The 19,278-nt window shown below is 46.0% G+C and overlaps 1 protein-coding gene across 2 annotated transcripts; it reads left to right on the top strand.

The window, feature by feature from the left end:
• The first annotated feature begins 264 nt into the window (after window positions 1-264).
• Window positions 265-12,457, top strand: ANP32E (acidic nuclear phosphoprotein 32 family member E). 2 transcript variants are annotated; one of them, XM_042894642.1, is made up of 7 exons: window positions 265-385; window positions 2,432-2,581; window positions 3,201-3,323; window positions 4,630-4,795; window positions 6,243-6,397; window positions 7,493-7,547; window positions 9,119-12,457. In XM_042894642.1, exons 1-7 carry the CDS (start codon window positions 332-334, stop codon window positions 9,184-9,186), a joined length of 771 nt encoding a protein of 256 aa, XP_042750576.1. In that variant the 5' UTR covers window positions 265-331; the 3' UTR covers window positions 9,187-12,457. The 2 variants fall into 2 exon arrangements, with proteins under 2 accessions (XP_042750576.1, XP_042750577.1); XM_042894643.1 differs by having other exon boundaries at window positions 266-385; window positions 9,122-12,457.
• Window positions 12,458-19,278: the final 6,821 nt, after the last annotated feature.

The raw sequence follows: 19,278 nt of genomic DNA, 5'->3' as shown, positions 1-19,278 counted from the left end.
CCCTTCACCTGCGCCGCCGGGACGGGCAGCGTCACCAACCAATCAGACCGCCTAGGCTGCTGCGTTTCGCAGCCAATGAGAAGCGCGGTGGCACGGAGAAGCCCCGCCCCGGGGCGGGGGGCGTGGCGGCGGAGGGGGCGCCATGCGCCATGTCATGGAGGCGCAGTGCGCGGGCGGCCATTGACGGCGCCGGAGCTGCGCGCGGAGCGGGCCGGCAGCCCGCGGCGACCCCGCGCACACCGCCCTCTTCCCGTTCGGCGGCGGCCGCGTCCCCACGGCCGCACCCCGGCCGCCCTCCCTCGCCAGTGCGGAGCCGCGGGTGGGGGGGGCGATGGAGATGAAGAAGCGCATCAACCTGGAGTTGCGGAACCAGGCCCCCGAGGAGGTGAGCGGCGCCGGGGCACAGTCGCGCTCCCGCCGGCCCCGTCCCGCTTCCGCCCCGGCTCCGGGCGGCGCGGACGCGGCGGCTCCGCCGAATCTGGGTCACAGTGGTGGCGCAGGAGCCGCGCGGGGCCGGGCGGCGCTTTCGGGCCGTGCTGCGCGCCGTTCCGCGGGGCCTCGAAGTTGGCGGCGGGGCGGGGTTTGCGCCGCGCTCTGCTCCCCGCGAGGCTTTTATTGCTTTCGGTTTTTCCCTTTCGGGATCCCCGCGCCCGCTGCTCGGTTCGCAACTTGCGCGCGAGGTCGCGGCGCTCCGAGTTCCGCCTTCAGCTGCAGCTCGGGGTCCCGCCGTTACGTTGGCGTCGTGGTTTCGATTTAATTTCTCTTTTAGTTTTCTCTCTCTGCTGAAGGAGGTCCCGGGGCGCCGCCCCGCCGCGAGTTCCGAATGTCCCGAGCGGCGCTGCGCCGCCTCCTCCCTCCCCGCCGCTTCCCCTTTCCAGGGAAACTTCCATTAAATAATGCTATCGATACTAAAAAGAAGCCCCGAGTTCCCAGGGCGGGAAGATCGCGGAATCGTAGAATGCCTTCGGTTGAAGGGAACTTAAATATCGCAGCACGGTTGGGATGGGGGGGACCTCGCGGGCCCCCGTTCCCACTCCTTGCCCTGGACTTGCCGCTCCCCGCCAGCTCAGGCTGCCCAGGGTCCCCCACAGCCTCTGGAAACTCCGGGGATGGAGCACCCACGCTGCTTTGGGCAGCAGTGCCGGGCTTCTGGTTGGGTGCCCGGGAGGCTGTGGGTTCCTCTCTGGAGGTAGCACAGACCCGCCTGGATGCCTGCTGTGCAGCCTGCTGCAGGGGGCCTGCTTTGCAGGGGGGCTGGATGCGGTGATGTCTGGAGGTCCCTGCCGGCCCCTACAATTCTGTGATCCTGTGAATTACACCCGCTGCCTCGCTATTCCATCTGCCCACGCTCCCGTGGATGCTCTGCAGCGAGGTCAGCCAGGATGCCATCGACCCACCCAGGACTAAAGTCCAGGTTTGGTATCGCAGTGCATGAAGAGAGCAGCCCGATGCGCAGGGATTGTGGAAGAGGTGCACTGAGCTGTTTGTTCAAGCCAGCAGCACGTGCTGCCCCGGCTCAGCCGCAGGGGTCACAGAAGGGCTGCATTGTTTTGGGTGCAGATGTGCACTGGAGGCGTGGTGACCCCCAGTTCTACTTATTGTGGATGGAAAACAAGCCCATGTTGAGACTTTGCTCGAAGTTGATAAGCTGTGCGAGTCGAGTGCTGCTGCTGCACAAGGCGGCAGCCTTGTAATCACGTTAGTTGGAAGCATACAAGAAAACGGAGCGGTGGCCTTATTAATGTCCTCTCTAATGAGGGATATGTTCACTAAGGATGAAGTGATTTTTAAATTCATTAGCTGCTCCTTGTTGCTTCCCCTGCATTGATTGTCTTGTTGTTTTAGTAGCAGTGGAAGTTGTTCAGTTGGGCTTAATTAACCTGCAGAACTCACTGCTAAAATAATCAGGAGCTGGGAGATTTAGGATTTGGAAAGAATTGAAGTGACTTTATAAATATGTGCAGTGAATGATTGGATTTGATAAATGAGTTAGTGGTTCACTCGTATGGAAAACCACAGATGAGTTTTAGCCCTGACTGATGTGAAGAACCTGCCTGGTGGGATGCCCACCTTTAACAGAGCAGGCTCCCCATGGAGAGGTTCCCTTCATTCCTAGCAGTGCTGTGCTGGAGCTGGGCTCTGACCTGTGCTGTGCTGGCACTGTGGGAAGCCCTGCAAGCGTCCGTCAGCAAAGCTGCTACTTGTATTTTATGGAAGCAGCTGCCCAAAATGTGCTCGGTGGAAGAGAAGTTGTTACACGCTTCTCATGTAGGCTGGTGTCAAAGACTTCAGACCACAACTCTGGTCTCAATTATAAAAAACACCAACAGACAACCCCTCCGAAACACATTTAACGGTCACCAAGTTGCGGTTTTGGTTAAACGCGTGGTTTAGTGGTGCTCACTCAGCTGCCTTGATATCCTGTTTGAAGGTGACGGAGTTGGTGCTCGATAACTGCAAGTCCAGCAATGGGGAGATTGAAGGTCTGAACGATTCCTTTAAGGAACTAGAGTTTCTTAGCATGGCCAATGTGCAGCTGACGTCGCTGGCCAAGCTGCCCACGTTGAGTAAGCTCCGAAAGGTACGTGTCTCACCTGCCCAGACAGCAGGATTTCATAGAATCACAGAATAGTTTAAGTTGGAAGGGATCCTAAAAGGTCGTCTGGTCCAACATCCACAGATGGAAAGGAAATCTGGAGGGTTGAGTCTTCAAGGATTTGCATATTATCGCTGTGAGATTGCAGGCACTGCAGTCTGGTCTACATTAACATTTGAAGGTTTTGTGGGCATCTCCAGCTAGTTCTGGCCAAATTGGTCTCAGTCAATGGCTCCTACCTAGAGCAGCGAGTACTTTGTCTGCTCACTGAATGTTGGCCATGTCTTTGAGAGCTGATGGTCAGTAGCAGGCGCTTGGTTGCCCAGCCAGTGCAGGACTGGCACACGTTGCTTGCTGATCAAAGACGTGCAGTGAATTCCAATATTATCTGTTCTACAGGCTTAGATATCCAAGCCCATGATGTTTTCAGGAGAACTTCTAAAATTATCAGTTTAAAGGAACGTTTTGTAAGCTGAATATTAGCTAGCTAGCACTGTGGGAAGCGTTCAACTTTGTGATTAAGCTTCTAAGTTAAAAACTGTGCTTACTGAATCTGATGGTAAGAAACCAAGCTTTTAATTCCTTTACTTTTGCTGTGCAATAGTTGGAGTTGAGTGACAACATCATTTCCGGAGGCCTGGAGGTCCTTGCAGAAAGATGTCCAAATCTCACATATCTAAATCTAAGTGGCAACAAAATCAAAGATCTTGGCACTGTGGAAGCTCTTGTAAGTATGGAATGAGAGGGGCAACTGAAAGTTTAAATGTAACAAGTACTGGTTTTTATTAAGTTTTTGCAGTAGAATGGTAGAAGCAGGTACGAGGATTTCACATGAGAAATCTTGTCAAGTATGGAAGATGAAACAACGTTGGGTTTAGACTAGTGCAGTGTTAGAAATGAAGTACAAAGATACCTGATATATTCTAGCTACTTTTATTTCTTTTCAGCACAACTAAGGGCACCCCAAATGAAATTTCTTATCTATTGTACATGCTATCTGTTATTTTTCCTTTGCTGGCTCAGGTGTTTCAGGGTTGTTGGTGATTCAGTTGGTCCTGACTTGATTAACTCCATGTCATGCTTTTTAGAGACAATTCTTGTAAACACAGCACTGTAAAATTCCTTCCGTGTTAGTGATGGGATGTGCTGAATGAGAGCTGTTGAGCTTCAGTTGTGTCTTTGATAGAAAAGTTGCCAAGTTACATATTGCTAATCCTCTTGTGTTGGTTTGTGAAGATACGGCAGCTGCTCATTAGACAAAATATAAGCTTTCACTGAACCTGTGAAGGAGTTAGGTTGTGTCTTAGCAGTTAGCACACCTGAGCAACGGGTGGTTGAGGTGGAGGAGGAAGCTGCCTACAGCTGCTGCTTGATCTGCATCTCATTGTGCCAGCATACGGATTATTTGTTGTTATTTGTTACAGACTGCATTTTTGTTAAGCTTTTGTAAAGGTCATCAGTCTGCCTTTATTGTGGGTTGACCTAGCAGTTATGAGACAAAGCAAAGTGGTTGGAGTGCTCTACAGAATAAATGCTTTTCAGATCTGAGATGCTTGCCAGGATACAGGTGGCTTGTTGTGCATGTGTGTAAAGTCTGGAAGGTGAGGGATCATCATCAGTTGTCTAGTTGTTACTGTAGTTCTCAGTCCTACCAAGTGCCTGCTTGCAGTTAAATCAAACTGCTGAAAAGCTGCTGGAGCTGAGCTTTTGGGCATGGCTATGAGAACCAAACCAGGCTCTGCAGACAACAAAGCATCCTCATGTAGGTGTCACGCAGTGTGTGCATGGTGCCTGTCTGCGTGGTTGTGTTGGCCGTGCTGCAGATGTGCTGTGCAGCTGATCTGCAAGAGCATTCCATTAGAAGTTCAAATAACACTTCAAGTTTTTACTGAGTGGGGAATAAAATAGTAGGAATGAAGCAATGGGGATAAAATCTGTATCTGGCTGTATTTGGGCTATGACAGCACTGTAACTTGAGGCACCATTTGGTTGTATCGAGCAGAGGGGGAAAAATAAACTCTGTTTATTTTCAGCAAAATCTTAAAAACTTAAAGAGCCTTGACCTGTTCAACTGTGAGATTACAAACCTCGAGGATTACAGGGACAGCATTTTTGATCTGCTTCAGCAAATCACATACCTGGATGGATTTGACCAGGAAGATAACGAGGCACCGGACTCAGAAGATGATGATGATGAGGGTGAGTTCCTGGAATAAGCTGTGGATGCAAACAGTGCACTGTAATGAAATGTACATGTAGCGTGGATCATGGTGACTTTTTGAGTGCATTGGCATTGTACTCTGCTCTTATTTTTGAGGCGTATAGCTTTAGAATTTGTTTGGTGTTAGCACACCGGTTCAGAATGAAAAGTCACGTCAAAGGTTTGAAGCTCTTGTGGAAGCCTTTTGAGTGTGAGGAAGCAGAGTAAAGGTGTTGTTGCAAAGATTAGCAATATTCCTAAAACATATTATTGCCAGCAGTAATGTAGTTAGCAGAACTGATGCAGAGCAAGGGGACAACAGCTTTTATGGTGTTTCCCTATGGAAAGAACGCAAAACGAAGGGGAGTTGCTGAAGTATGACACAAATTTCTGCATAAAAGCTGTACAGTCCCTTTTGATCTGACCGCAGTGACTAACGAGGCTATTTCTGTTGTTTTCCTCATTGCTGTTAATCAGTCTGAAATGAAACCCATAGGAGTAGGTCTGTCAGTGCGTGGCTACAGATCTGTGTTGATGTGATGGTAGGAGGAGCACGTGTTCTTCTGGAAACCTGGCTTAGTGGATAATTATCAGAGGCAAAACTGCTAGGAGTAAACATCCAAAATGTATTTGAGTGTTAGCAAGCAGGATAGGGCTCTTGTTGTGGTGTTGTGTGTGCGCCCAAATAAATAACTTGCTAAATTTGGGTTATGTCCTCTAATGGGTGAGGCTTCCAGTGCTTTCTTCTGGCTTTAACTCATTAGCTAGTGGCTGCCACTGCCACGTGCTGGGTCAGCAGTGCCCAGTAGTAACCACGTGTCACAGTCTGGAAATCCATGCAGAAAATAATTTGGTGAGAGCCAAATGTCTATAACATAAATGTAAAACTAAACTCAAGAGTGGAAAATGCATAGGAAAATTAATATGAATTTGAAAATGAATTGTAGAGTCACCTCATCATTTCTTCTAATTCACTTAATTGGAAGCATGAACATGGTGGTGTGCTCCAGACAGAAAAGCAATGAGAGATCATCTCTTTGGGACAGTAGGTGTTTCAGTGTAAGGGATTAAAAAACAGGCAGAACGAGCACGATATATTATATTTACCCTTAAGTACTTTGGGGTTTGATTTTGCAGACAAGCTGCTTTTCCACTGGTTACAGTTTCTACTCCCTTGCAGGAATTTACATATGCAGCTGCTTCAGACATCAAGAATTTTGCCTGAAGCTTGTGATGTAAAAAAAGTCAGTAGCCTTTCTTCAAGGAGAATTGTTACAGCAGCTAACTTGATTTCAATCACAGTTGTTTCCCACAGAACCTGCATTAAAAAAAACCAAAACTGGAAGAAGCGTTAGAACTGGCTTAACCTGGCACATGTTAGTTTGCATTAAGAGGAGTTAATGAAACTTAATTGCAACATATTAACTGCATTTTTCATTTCTGAAGGAGACGAAGATGACAATGATGAAGATGAGGATGAAGCCGGTCCCCCAGGAGAATATGAAGAAGAAGATGATGAAGATGATGGAGGCTCAGATCTTGGGGAAGGTGAAGAGGAGGAGGAAGTTGGTCTTTCATACCTGATGAAAGAAGAGATTCAGGTAAAGAGAGGTTAAGGTGAAGTTAGTATTCTCTACCAAATGCAGACAATGGGGAGAAACTGCCTACAGAGTTCTGTGTTCACTTAAATCTGTAGGCACCGAGTATTGTGAACACAGCTGGATGCAGTGAGGTATCTTAGAGTGCTGCTTTCACTGAAATAGGCAGTACTGACCTGAACGTGAGTGCTGGCTGTCAGTTATGAAGGTGCTTCTGGCTGACCTGCTGGGCGTGCTTCACTTTCATCTCACCCCTTCAGGCTGCAGGATGCCAGCATCGTTTTATTCCCTGTAAATTAAAGAGTTGGTTTTGCCCAGTGTTTTGAAACCATGCTCTACTACCAATTAAACACTCAAGTTAGATACGCGAAGTAGAATAAATTCATTTTGGAAAACTGAAGAGGTCAGGTTGGTCTTCTAAAAGAGAGGAACGCAGCAACAGCGCATTGCTGGTGCTTCAGGTGAGATGAAGGAAGGTCTGCTTTTTGCTGGAGTAAATAGTGCTGCGCTTTTCTTGAGTGTTGTCTGATGGTGGTGTTGAAAAGCTATGAAAATCAGTCCCAGGGCCTGCTAGGTAAGACTTTGCCGTGAAGCAAGTAGAGAATATTAAGCTAGAATAAGGAAACGCACGTGGTTTTTAGGGTTATGGATGGATTCTTGCAATTCCTGTGGTTCATGGAAGTCAGGCTCAGGGGTCACAATTTGGTCCTCCTCTTTGGCAGCTGCAAGACTTGCAGTTGGAGAATGTGTGAAATTCTGTAAGCGAGTCTGTAGCAAGCAGCTCCCATGTTTCACATCTAAAATTCTGTCACTTCAAAAATGATGTCAATTCTGTTACTGCTGATAAGAGTTGACATCATACCAGCTTCATTTCCCAGGGATGTGCAGAAAATGTTCATCTGAACTCCATTTTTATGTGCATTTTGTTCTTCTAACCACATGCTTTGTTGTCTTCTGCACTCTTACAAGCGTAACTCCACACTTGTGCTGCTGCTCTGAAGAGACTGAAATGTTTTAAATTCCTTCTTAGGATCAGCATTTCAGCAAAGTTTGTGTATGCTGTGATTCTTTACAAATATTTCACAATTTTTTTTGAAGGATGAAGATGATGATGATGACTATGTTGAAGAGGGAGGTGACGAGGAGGAAGAAGGTAAGTCCTCAGCTGAAGTATTAATGTTGACTGAAACTGTTATTCTGTAACCTAACAAGTCTGGGATGTGGAACTTTGCTGACAAAAAGCACTGACTGGTTTCTGTAGACATACTAAGCCCAAGCAAGGGCCTGAGAAGGTAGCATAGCAACTCTGTAGTAGTTGGTGTTTTTTCTCCTCTGCTGTAAAATAAAAAGAAGAGAGGAATGACACTTTTCCAAGACTTCTGCTGAAGTATGTTTCTAAAATGAAAGAGCTTGCATTTTGTCTGCAGGCAGAAATACTGTTTTTCAAGAGGGAGAGGAGATGGATGGACACTTGTGTGTGCTTTGTATGTGCACAGCACAGCCACTGCAATACCTTCACTGGCAAAGCGTCGGGAGGACCAGTAGCTGCAGTCCTCTATCGAGATGAAAATGGCTTCCTTCCTTACAGAAACTTTTCACCTAAGAGGAAACTCTAGGGTGCAAACCATTTCATCTTTCAGTGCCAGAAGATAAGCAGGACAGATGTGTTACTCATTCTTACTTGCACCTTGTTTGAGGCTTGCAGACCTTTCAGGGTCAGGATCAGCTTTAAGTTTGAAGCTCCTTGTCTGTTTTGGAGCACAGGGAAAGAAGTTGCAGTGCTGACAGAAGGCTAATTCCTGCTTCTCGTGCTCTTATCAGGCACTCTGCTTGGTGGGCCAAGAGATGGCTTGCCTAGTTGTGCGCATCTCTGTGTTCCACGTGGTGAGATGGGCACTGTGTAGGACCACCAGCTTATTACCAGCCAGCAGTTGCTGAATTCCTTCAGAAAATAAATATATCAGGCCTCATCTGAAAGTCAGCTGGCTTTTCCTTCTCTTGTTTAAATTTCTAAACTTTCTCGTTACATTAGTGCCCATCTGATTTGTATGCTTGGCTTAATGGAGCAGTTTTTGGAGATGTGTCTTGCTCTTGAAAAACTGGAAATCTGAAGTAGCAATACTCAATTCTTCCCATTTGCAATTGCAGCATTCGAATTTATAAAGACAACAAAGCGGGTGGTTAGGATGGCTAATTAGCCAGGAAATGAGTGCTGGCAATTAAATCTCTTAGGTTTGACAGGATTGCATTTCGTGATTCCACCACAAGAGTGCACAGTCCACTGACTGAGCTGGGCGTATTTCTAAGAATAAGCTGAGAGATTTTTATCCAAGAAACAGTTTGTCAAGTGGAGAGAGATCAGAACAGATTTGGTATCTGCAGAAACTGCTGGGTTTGGGGCTGGATGCATGCGCATTCAGAAATTCAGAGGGGTGGAAAAAATACTTCAGTTCTTAAGTACATGCTAACAATCATTTATATACATATTTATATTATCACTGGTGCATCTCACTTAATGTTCTGTAATGCTTAGTGTATATTTAGTTGAATGCAGCCTGCCTGAATTATTCAGAGTAAGGTAAATGATCTTTCTGAGAACCACGGGCACCCCACGGCGCAGTGGTCAGCACAGCAGCCTCGCGCAGCAATCGGTTTCCACTGCATTTGCTGAACACTTTAACATTGTCTGTGTGTGAATGGGATGTAATGAGATCTTTTCCTTAGCAGAGGGTGTTCGAGGGGAGAAGAGGAAACGAGATCCTGAAGATGAAGGCGAGGAAGAGGATGATTAATTTGTTATAGACGACGTAGGACCAGATTCTTAAGTTTCAGAACACGCAATAGTGATTATGCAGATCTGTATGTCTCCATGTACCATAGATGTCCCTACAGAAAATGTTAACTTTTTATAGGAGAAGTGTGGTTTTACTATTCTTGCCCTTTTTATCATTCCAAATAAGATATAATAGCCTGTTAGTGAACCTATATGTAGAAAAAAGATTTTCAACAATATATTCACTGAAGCCATTGTCTAGTTTTTTCCTTAGAGTTTTATTAGGAGCTCTTTAATTTTATACAAGCTTGCTGTGTTGGTCGTCATTTCTCCAGAGTTAAAACACCTATCTTACATGGATTTAATATCATAAATTTCCTTCAAGATTTTCAGGTTTTTATACTTAAAAAGTTGAACTCAGAAATGCTACGTGGCAAATTTGAGTCTGTTTCAAATGAGGAGTTGACAGCAGTCTTGAGTTTACCAGGGATTCTGTTTGAATTCAACAGCTAGGTTGTGCTTTGCTTCAGCTTTTGTAAAGGTGACTCCTGTAACTTCTTAAAGTCTTCTACCCTGATTTGCACGCTAACATTGCAAAGCATAAATGGGTTTCAGGAGATTATTTTTTTTCCTGCTTGTTCAGAAGTTGGGTGTTTGCTGAAGATACATTCCCAAAGACATCGTGGCAAACTGAGAGGGCTGTAATTCTCAAACTTCTCTCCAAAACACAGAGTCATTGTAGGTATGAACAGAAGTAACTAATCTCTAGTTTTAAACTGGTTTACAAAAAGTGTTTGAACTTTCACTCATCTAGCTGTTGCGTTTGTCACTTCAGGAGTTCTGCAGTCATTGTGCTTGGCTATCAGATGTATGCATTTCTAATGCAGAAGTTGACGGGTAACTCCTTCAAGCACACGTTCCAGATTACCCCACATGCTTTTGTAAGAGGGAAAGATGCACATAAGGGAGTCTTCCCTTACAGGTCGCCTCTTAAATTTTTTAAGTCTGGTTGTAGGCAAAATGTTCAGGTCATGTGTAGCACTAGCTGATCATTCCGGGCTTTTATACTGGATGGCTGCAGAGCCCTGTTCCATTGCTGACGGTTGGCGGCAGTACAGGAGGCGTGCAGACTCTTCTAGCAGCCTGGTTGTGACCAAGAGGCCGTAATAATTCTGCCCAGTGGATTCATGTGTTTCATTTGAGCCACAGCAAAGCAAGCTCAGACGTACAGCATTCGTTTTCCAGTCATTATTTGGATTTAAAGCAGTAGTCTTGATATAAAACTAATTGACATTGTTTCATGTAGGTACTGAACCAAATATCACACACAGCTTTATTCAAGAGACTTATTTTTGTATCTGTCTTGGTTGATGGTAGCTGTCATTAAGAGGGGGGAGACAACGAGGGTGGGGAGGAGGGAGATTTCCTGGACCTAAGTAAAAGTCAGTCACCCATAGACTGGTTGTTTGTGAATATTTAATAGGGTATTTCACACACTAGCAGACTTTTTAAATGTGACTTCCTGCTCTTAAGTTTAGATACTGCAGGGTTGAAGTTGTTCTGCAAAGCCCAATTTCTTGTGTGTGTGTTTTTTTTCCCCAAATAGAGCCTTAAATTACAGTTTCTCATGTAGCTGTGAAGCATAGCCAGCCATTGACGGTGTCTGTATGAAATGAGTCAGGCAGATGGCAATAGACTTGGAAATAAACTGACTAAAATTTTGGCAATTTTTCATGGATATCTGTAAAGACACTAGAAAAGTAGTGGTAAAACTACATTTGCAACCACAATCTTAAGTTCCTGTGTTTGTGTATGAATACTGAATGAATAGAAATCTTAGGTAAGTGCACATCCTATCTTGTCGTGGAGGCTCTGTGTTCGAGGCAGTTGTTTTGTGATCAGCTTTGAGATAGAAAAGTTTTTCCACCTTGTTGCTTTTTTTTTTAATCTCCGTGGATGACTGAAAATTGCTATTTGTGAGCGTGCACTTTTAAAGTACTTCATTATCAGGGTTTTCCTCAACTGTCTCTTACTGATGCATATAAAATTAGTTTTAAATGGGAACGTTCACTATTCTGAATTAAAATTATTTCAGTACCAGTCACATTTCAGTAAGTCAGTCTAATTTTAACACTGAGTTAATGTAACAAAGCAAAATGAGCTTCGGTGGGGTAAGCAGACTTTCCCTTGATATGCAGACTGAACACTTCCTAAATCAAATTGCAGTGCAGTGCATCAGCTGCTACGTCTGCAAAATCTGAGCCTCATGCTGGTGTGGAACATATTACTTTAGAATTGTTTCAAAACAGCATTTAGCTGAATTATGAACTAGGTAATTAATTATGAGCTAGGTGAGGGGGTGCAGAGTGACCAAAGGCAAAACAGACGGGACAGGGAGGGATGGGGGGTGAGCCAAGGAATGCGGCCTTACCTCTCACCACTCCAGGCTCTTGTGCTCGCCTACTGGTTCACACTGTGCCACTGCAGCAAGAAATAAAACCTGCAAGTCACGATAACTCAGCAACTGGGGTGGAGAATATTGTAACAACTTCTTGAAACTGACTGTAATATCCCCTCCTATTGAATTGGAATATCAGAGTAATCTGTGCCTGGTTTCTTAGAATCAGTTGTAATATCCCCTCCTGTTCTTGCATGTGTCTCTACAAATATCCTAAGCTGTCCCTTCATGGTGTGCAGGCGAGGAGAGGCCGCTCCCTCTGCACCCAGCGTTGCGCAGCGCTGATTGAGGTGCGCCTGCTTTGTGACCTCCTGCTGTTACGGACTTTGATTTTCCGCAGGTTGACACGAACCTTAATTCCTGAGTAATTCTGTCTTTTCCTCAGCATTACCATCTAAGCATCATTTCATATTTGTCAGCTTGGCATGCAATTAAACAGCATAGCATTTTTTTAAAAACAAATAATACCGAGCCTCCAGATAACTTTTGAAACTTTTTTGCTTGGTGGGTGGACTTTTCATGCAAATATGTAAGGGTGGGTTTTATATTTTGTAGAGGTTTTGTCCTACTTCAATGCTCTTTGTATGGCAGTATGTATATAGTGTGTTTTAGTTCCTTATCAGACTCTTTCCTTAAACTTTGGAGTAACTGATTTTGTGCAACTGTGTTTTGAATAAAGCCATGACAGTGTTAAATTAAGCAACCCTGCAGCACTCTTCTGATAATTTTTAGTTGTAACAAGACATGTTTCCTCCCTACGTGTGCTGTAAATTTTAAATTAAAAAGTTTTCAAACTGAATTATTTCAAATAAATTGAGACTGCTGTATTGAATTACTTCTTTTAGTACGTCTGCAAAGAGAAGGCTGTGTTCCTTCAGGAATGGAGTTAGAGGTAAGTCTTCCTGGTGTCCTTTTGCTACTGAAGAACTTCTGGGGTTAGACTTTGTATTTAGTGGTATTGTATTTCCTGGTAATGTTGTAGTTGATGCAGGACACAATGTACAACCCAAACTGTTTGTACCACTGTTTGGGTAGTTCACTTAGTGCTTCCAGATGGGTTTAATATAGAAATATTGGAGCTGAGGAGGCCTTTGTGTTCTCTATAAATCCACACCATTTGAGTGAAGTTAGTTTGGCTGAATCTGAAGAAAAAGAAAAAAATCAAGAGTCAGTCTGCATTTTGTTCTTTATAGTGTCGACTTGATGTCTGACAGCCCCAGCTCTTCGAAGTAGCTGCCTTGGTGTGCATAAGTGACTGCTCATTGAAGAATAGTGCTTTTTTTTTTTTTTTTTTTTTTTTTTTTTTTTTTTTTTCCCTCCTGTGGACATTGCATTGTCTTTATTTTATTTTATCTGGATTAGTCCAGCATTCTTGGCAAGAATTCTCTGGGCACACTTGAAAAAGCTAGTAACTATACACGCTTTTCTTGTACTAGACGGGTGATCAGTAGATTAATGGATGTTTTCTGGGCAGAAAGGGGAGCAGTTGCCTGTCTCTCTGAAGCCACACCGGCTGCATGCTCCTTGTGCACCAGTTTGCCCAGTAAAGCAAAGGCAAAGAGGGCTGACCAGAGCAAGGCCAGTGTGCTTTTGGAGGATAACAGTGATTTTAACTAAACTTGAGATGCGCCATTCTGGCAAAGAGAGGATGTTCCCAGTACAGGAAGGATGCAGAGCTTTTGGAGCAGGTCCAGAGGAGGCCACAAAGATCATCTGAGGCCTAGAGCACCTCTCCTGTGAGGATGGGTTGAGGGAGTTGGGTTTGTTCAGCTTGGAGTCCTGATTGCAGCCTTCCAGTCAGTACTTGAGAGCATCTAAGCAGGAGTGAGGCAGGCTTCTTACATGGCTTGATAGTGGCAGGACGGGGGGACTGGCTTTAAACGAGAATATGAAATTTAGGTTAGATCTTAATTAGAAATTGTTAACTCAGTGGGTGGTGAGGCCTAGCACAGCTGCCCAGAGGGTATGGATGTCCCATCCGCCCCTGGAGGTGTTCAAGGCCAGGCTGGATGGGGCCCTGGGCAGCCTGGGCTGCTGTTTAAATGAGGAGGTTGGTGGCCCTGTGTGAGGTGGGGGGGCTGGAGATCTGTGATCCTTGAGTCCCTGCCAATCTGGGCCAATCTGTGATTCTGTGTGTTGGAACTGGATCTCTAAGGTCCCTCCCAGCCCTGACCATCCTATGATTCCATGGAACGTAGTGCTGTGTGGGCACATCTTCCAAGTTGGGGAAAACTGGCTGGGTGGGGGCTGATGCTCTGGAGTGGTTCTGGAAGGTAAGCTGCCTGCTGCAGCCTGATCAAAAGACAGGCTGAGGGAGCTGGGCTCGTTCAGCATGGAGAAGCTGCGGGGTGACCTCATTGCAGCCTGCAGTGCCTGCAGGGAGCCTGCAGCCAGGAGGGGAGGCAGCTCTTGGAAAGGGGAGATGAGAGCAGGCCAGGGAATGGCTGGAAGTGGAGGGAGGGCAGCTGGAGGCTGGGTGTCAGGGAAGTTGTGTGCTGTGAGTGCGGTGAGGGGCTGAACAACTGCCCAGAGAGGCTGCGATGCCCCGTCCATCCCTGGAGGTGTTGGAGGCCAGGCTGGATGGGGTCCTGGGCAGGCCCCATCAGTGGGGTGGGGGGCCTTGCCTCTGGCAGGGGAGCTTCCCGATCCTTCAGGTCCTTTCCAACCCTGGCCATTTGGTGAAAATCTCCCCATTCCAGCCACGCCCCTCCCTTTCCTTCCCATAGCGGGGAGGGGCGCCCTGCCTCAGCCCCCCCCTTCCCCCCAGCCCTAGGGCGCGTGGGGCCCAGCAGAACGGGAATCCGTTACCCACGGGGTTTCCTGGCTCCGGGCAGCAGGGGCCGTTGAGCAGAGCCGTGACCCCGCCTCTGATTGGCTGAGATTTGCCGCAGTTCCGCCCATCCGCGCGCTCCCGTCTTCCCACGCGGCCCCGCGCGCGGCAGGGGTGGATTTGAGGGGCGGCCGCGGTTTTCCTCACGGCCGTTCCGTAACGGCTGAGGTGGAGCGGTGCCGTCACCCGCCGTGCTCCTCCAGCTCTGTGTCCGTGGGAGAACGCAAAGTGTATTTCCGAGTCCAGGCGCACACGGGAATAATGTTTCTGACGTCCTGTGTGAGGGAGAATGCGCGCAGCTGGGCTTTGCTGTGGGATCTGTGATTAAACGTGAATCACAGAGAAACCCTCGCTCCGAAGTGCAGGGGAAAAGTTCAGCTTCACCAAGCCGCCCTCATCTCCATCCCAGCTTCCAGGAGAGAAAAGCACTCATTTGTTTAGAAAGAACCAGTATTCCTCCTGCTGATGCTGCTCGTCCTGGTGAAATCACGCCATTAAATATTCGAACTTTCTTACTGCTTTGAAATGCTACTGAAATACGCTTTTGTTTGCTGTCTTCCAGTCGTTCACATTTGACAGCAGTTAACACGCGCTTCGTGAGCACAAACCCATTTCGAAATGTTGTAAGACTGGATTTCTTCCACCATCTCGCCTCAGTCCCCCCTCTGTTAGTTTAAAGCCATTCCCCCTTATCAGTCTGATCAAAGTCAGTCCCCCTCTTTTTACACAGCCTGGCAGCGATAGGACGGTGGGGTGGTTTTCATTAAAAATGGGGAAATTTAGGTCAGGTGTTAGGAAGGAATTCTTCACTCAGCGGGTAGTGAAGCCCTGGCAGAGCTGCCTGGAGAGCTGCGGGCGCCCCGTCCAGGAGGAGCCCATGGTCCAGGAGGAGCCTGAGGCCGTGGATGGGCCCTGGGCAGCCGGAGCTGGGGGGCAGCCGGCCCTCAGCCAGGGCTGGAAAGGACGGGCTCTAAGGTTCCCTTCAGCCTAAGCCATCCTATGTTCCAATAAAGTTCCTCTTATGAAGCTTTTCCTCATCACAAAGCAGTTTGCTTTGTCACAGTGCACGCAGTTAAACAAGATTACACAGCAGTAACGTGCATTTGCACCTCAAAAGAAGAGTCCAGGTTATACGAAATCAGCACCCATGTGTGTGTTTCAAAATAGAAATGTATAGCTTAGTGCTTCTAATTATTTTAAAGTGTATATTGCTAAGTCTTCTCCACTTACAGGAAAGCCTTTTGCATAACGTCTGGAACCTCTCTTTGCATTTGAATCTCAATAACTGTTAGTCCCAGTTAATTCTTGTCAGAGTAGTGAATAAGTGTAACTCCTTAAATGTATGCACTACACCAACACTTACGTTTTTTTTTTTTTACATATGTATATATATAACGAGATTTTCATAAGCATTTACAAGCAAACAGGTGCTTGGTTTCTCCATACCAACTCCCAGTTCTCTGATGGACCCAACTCTGCACAAAGCAGAACAGCCGAACCGTCACCAGCTGCAAACAAACGAGAATTTATCAGCAAAACAAGACGAAAATGAAACAGGTTGAATGGGAAGAGATGGAAGGAAGGGTGGCTGTGCTTCTGGGATTCGGGAGCCTGGTGAGCCCATACTGTTCTTTAAGTCTTCCCTGTAAATAATCACACTATGCTAAACGTTGAGTGTGATCACACTGCTCGTGTGCGTCGATCCAGTGCTCGTGCTGAGGTTTGTGTCACTGCAGCCTGAGATCGCACCTTTTGAAATGCTTACAGCTTTTGGTGTTAAAGGTAACAAAAAATGATAACAAAAAAAAGATTGGGGCTTGCTTTCTTTGAAGCACAGACTGTGTGAGATGAAAGTATTTTATCCTGTGCTATAATGAGGGGTATTTCCATCTCAACTGATGCATATTGCCAGGGGTTGTAGGGTTGGTTGTTACTGAAACCTCCGACATCCACGTGTTTAATACGATTAATAAGAGGCTTTCCCTGAGAGAGCCTCTCTTTTTTTGCAGACATCTAGAGTTCCTCCTTATTCAAAGCAGAGATCTGAGCAGACTAGTCATGCCTTTGTAAGAATCAGAAGGGATGGAAGGAGAAAGAATATTAATGTACCTCTGCTCTGGATTTCTGAATAGCTGTAGGCTTAAATTTCTGCGTAATTTCTGCATTAAGATTCAACATTTTCACGGCAAGGGAAATTCCAGGAACATCATGCTATTGAAAAGCAAAAATGTTTCCTAGAACAAAGTGCGGAATCATGAAGACAGTAACATGAACCACCCACTGAGACGACCGTTACAGTTTGGAAGTTCTTGCTGCATGTCTTTCACTGCAGGTCTTTTAAAAGCTTTATTTGCAACTTTGGCAAATGCCCCAATATTTCTTTTTCCTCTCTCTAGTATACCTGAATTTCTAATGGTACAAAGTATGTACATGATGTCAGACATCACTTCTACGTGAAAAGTTAGTGCAAATATTCTTTGCTGCGTATGTGCGTATATTTCAGAGTATATTAGAATTTTAAAAGCGTTTTAAAAAGAGGGATTATATGAGGGAGAACTGGAAAGCAGCAGCAGCTCTCTTTAACCTCTGAAAGGAAGAGGCTGCAGCAGCATGCAGTGTGCTGAGCAAGCCTCTGAGGGCCAGGTAAGGAGAGAGAGCTGGGAATCCCAGTGCTCGTGGCTGTGCTGCTCGTGATCTGCTGCTAGCAAAGGACTTGGAGCTCTGTTCTGCAATTCCAAGAGCCTGCTTCAGTCGTGCTGAATCTGCCTCTGAATGCTGAAATTACTTAGCATTTAGTAGTGTTTAGAGGAGTAGTTCTCTTAGACATATATCTTTAACTTCAGGAAGATTTGCCCACACTCTTGATGGAATTACTGATGGACAAATCACAGTAGAATCATAGAATCGTTTGAGTCGAAGGGGCTGTTTCAGTGTCATCTAGTGCAATGCCCTGCAGTGAACAGGGACAGCCACAGCTCAGTCAGGTTGCTCAGAGCCTGGTCCAGCCTGACCTTGAATGTCTCCAAGGACGTGGCATCCACCGCCTCTCTGGCAACTTGTGCCTCACTACCCTTAATGAAAAAACTTCTTCCTTATATCCTTATGTCCTATAATCTCCCCTCTTTTAGTTTGAAGCCGTTTCCCCTTGTCCTGTCACAATAAACTCTGCTAAAGACTCCATCCCTTCTTTCTTACTGCTCCCCTTTAAGATTCCAAAAGGCTGCTCTCAGTGTCCCTGGTGCCTTCTATTCTCCAGGTTGATCAGCCCCAGCTGGTTTTGGTGACAGCAACTATGTCATCGTTTTTTAGTAGCGTGGTGCCTTCCAGCCTTTCCTGTTTGTTTCCCATGAAACGCCGTGAGCGTTGATGTAGAGGCATGTCAGCTGGGCAGCTGGCCTTGTCACCTTCTTGGAGGATAACTCCTTAATTCCTTTATGTATTTTCCTTGCGTTTCCCGTTGCCTTCTCCTGTTGCTTCAGTGCTGCCTGGCTCCTTGGCGTTAGATTTTAAGTGTGCTGCAGTATGGCCAGCACATCTCAGGGCAGCACCGCGTCCCTCTGTGGATGCTGTGCCCACATTGTCATGGGCAGGCACACCATCACCCCCTCCCTCAGAATTCAGAATCAGGTAAGCAAAGCTAAGAGAAATCACAGTTGCGAAAGTGGAAGCAAATCTGTTTATTAAGACTCAATTTTCTTTAACAAGCGATAACCTGGTTTTGTTATTCTAGAATGTATGTGGAAGCTGCTGTCTGTCAGATGTTTCCAATACAGCGTGATTTGAAAAGAAGAAAGCTGAAGGAACTCGCAGTGTACAGTCAGCTACAGGATTTTTTCCCCAGTTCTTCATGACTATTAGCTGCTCCAGCAGTGACAAATTATTTGGGTGCTCAGAGCCAGTCACTTCTCTTTGACCAGAGCACCAGTGGACGCTTGCAAATACACGGACTGCGTGCAGCTGTCTTGCATCACTGCAGTGATGGAGAGCAGCGATGAAGCTAACTAAGAGCTGTGTATTGCGAATCCCCAAATCAGGGCCTGTCCTGTCCTCTGCTGGTCACACCGTCAGAAGCCAGTGTCACAAATACATTCTTTCATGCTTTTGGGGGAAAGTGGCCATCAGAAAATACATAATTCCGTGTTCTGGGAGGATAGAAAAAAACTTCATGCTGAGACGCTCGGAATAAAGATCGTTACATTTCTCCATCCGTGAAAACCCCCGGCGAGGCGGAAGGGGAAAACCTCCCGCATCTTGCTCCGGAGCGACCTCGTCTGGCAGATTTGAGCCTCCCAGCGGTTTGTTTTTTCCCTGTTCAGACACCACTGCCTCCTCTGTTAAGGAGAGCATGCACAGCTCTGAGCAGGGCCGGCGAAACGAGTCTCTGGCCGCTTGGGAAGCAACTACGTGGTGCTACTGCAGCAGCTTTATTTTCTCATTTAACCCAGCGAATAGGAAGGGTGGCGAAGGCAGAGAAAGTAGGCATCATAAATACATACATCATACATACATCATACATACGTACATACATACATCATACATGCATCATACGTACAAACATACATACATCATACATGCATACATCATACGTACGTACATACATATACATCATACACACATACATCATACATACATACATACATACATACATCATACACACATACATCATAAGTACATACATACATACATACATCATACATACATGCATCGTACGTACAAACATACATACATACATCATACACACATACATCATACATACATGCATCGTACGTACAAACATACATACATACATCATACACACATACATCATACATACATGCATCGTA

This window comes from Lagopus leucura, unplaced genomic scaffold (genome assembly GCF_019238085.1).
Source record: "Lagopus leucura isolate 7727_CA_CO unplaced genomic scaffold, USGS_WTPT01 35047-1_obj-0_obj, whole genome shotgun sequence".
Classification (NCBI taxonomy): domain Eukaryota; kingdom Metazoa; phylum Chordata; class Aves; order Galliformes; family Phasianidae; genus Lagopus; species Lagopus leucura.
Note: the sequence above shows the minus strand (reverse complement) of the source record. Positions and strands in the feature narration are given on the sequence as shown.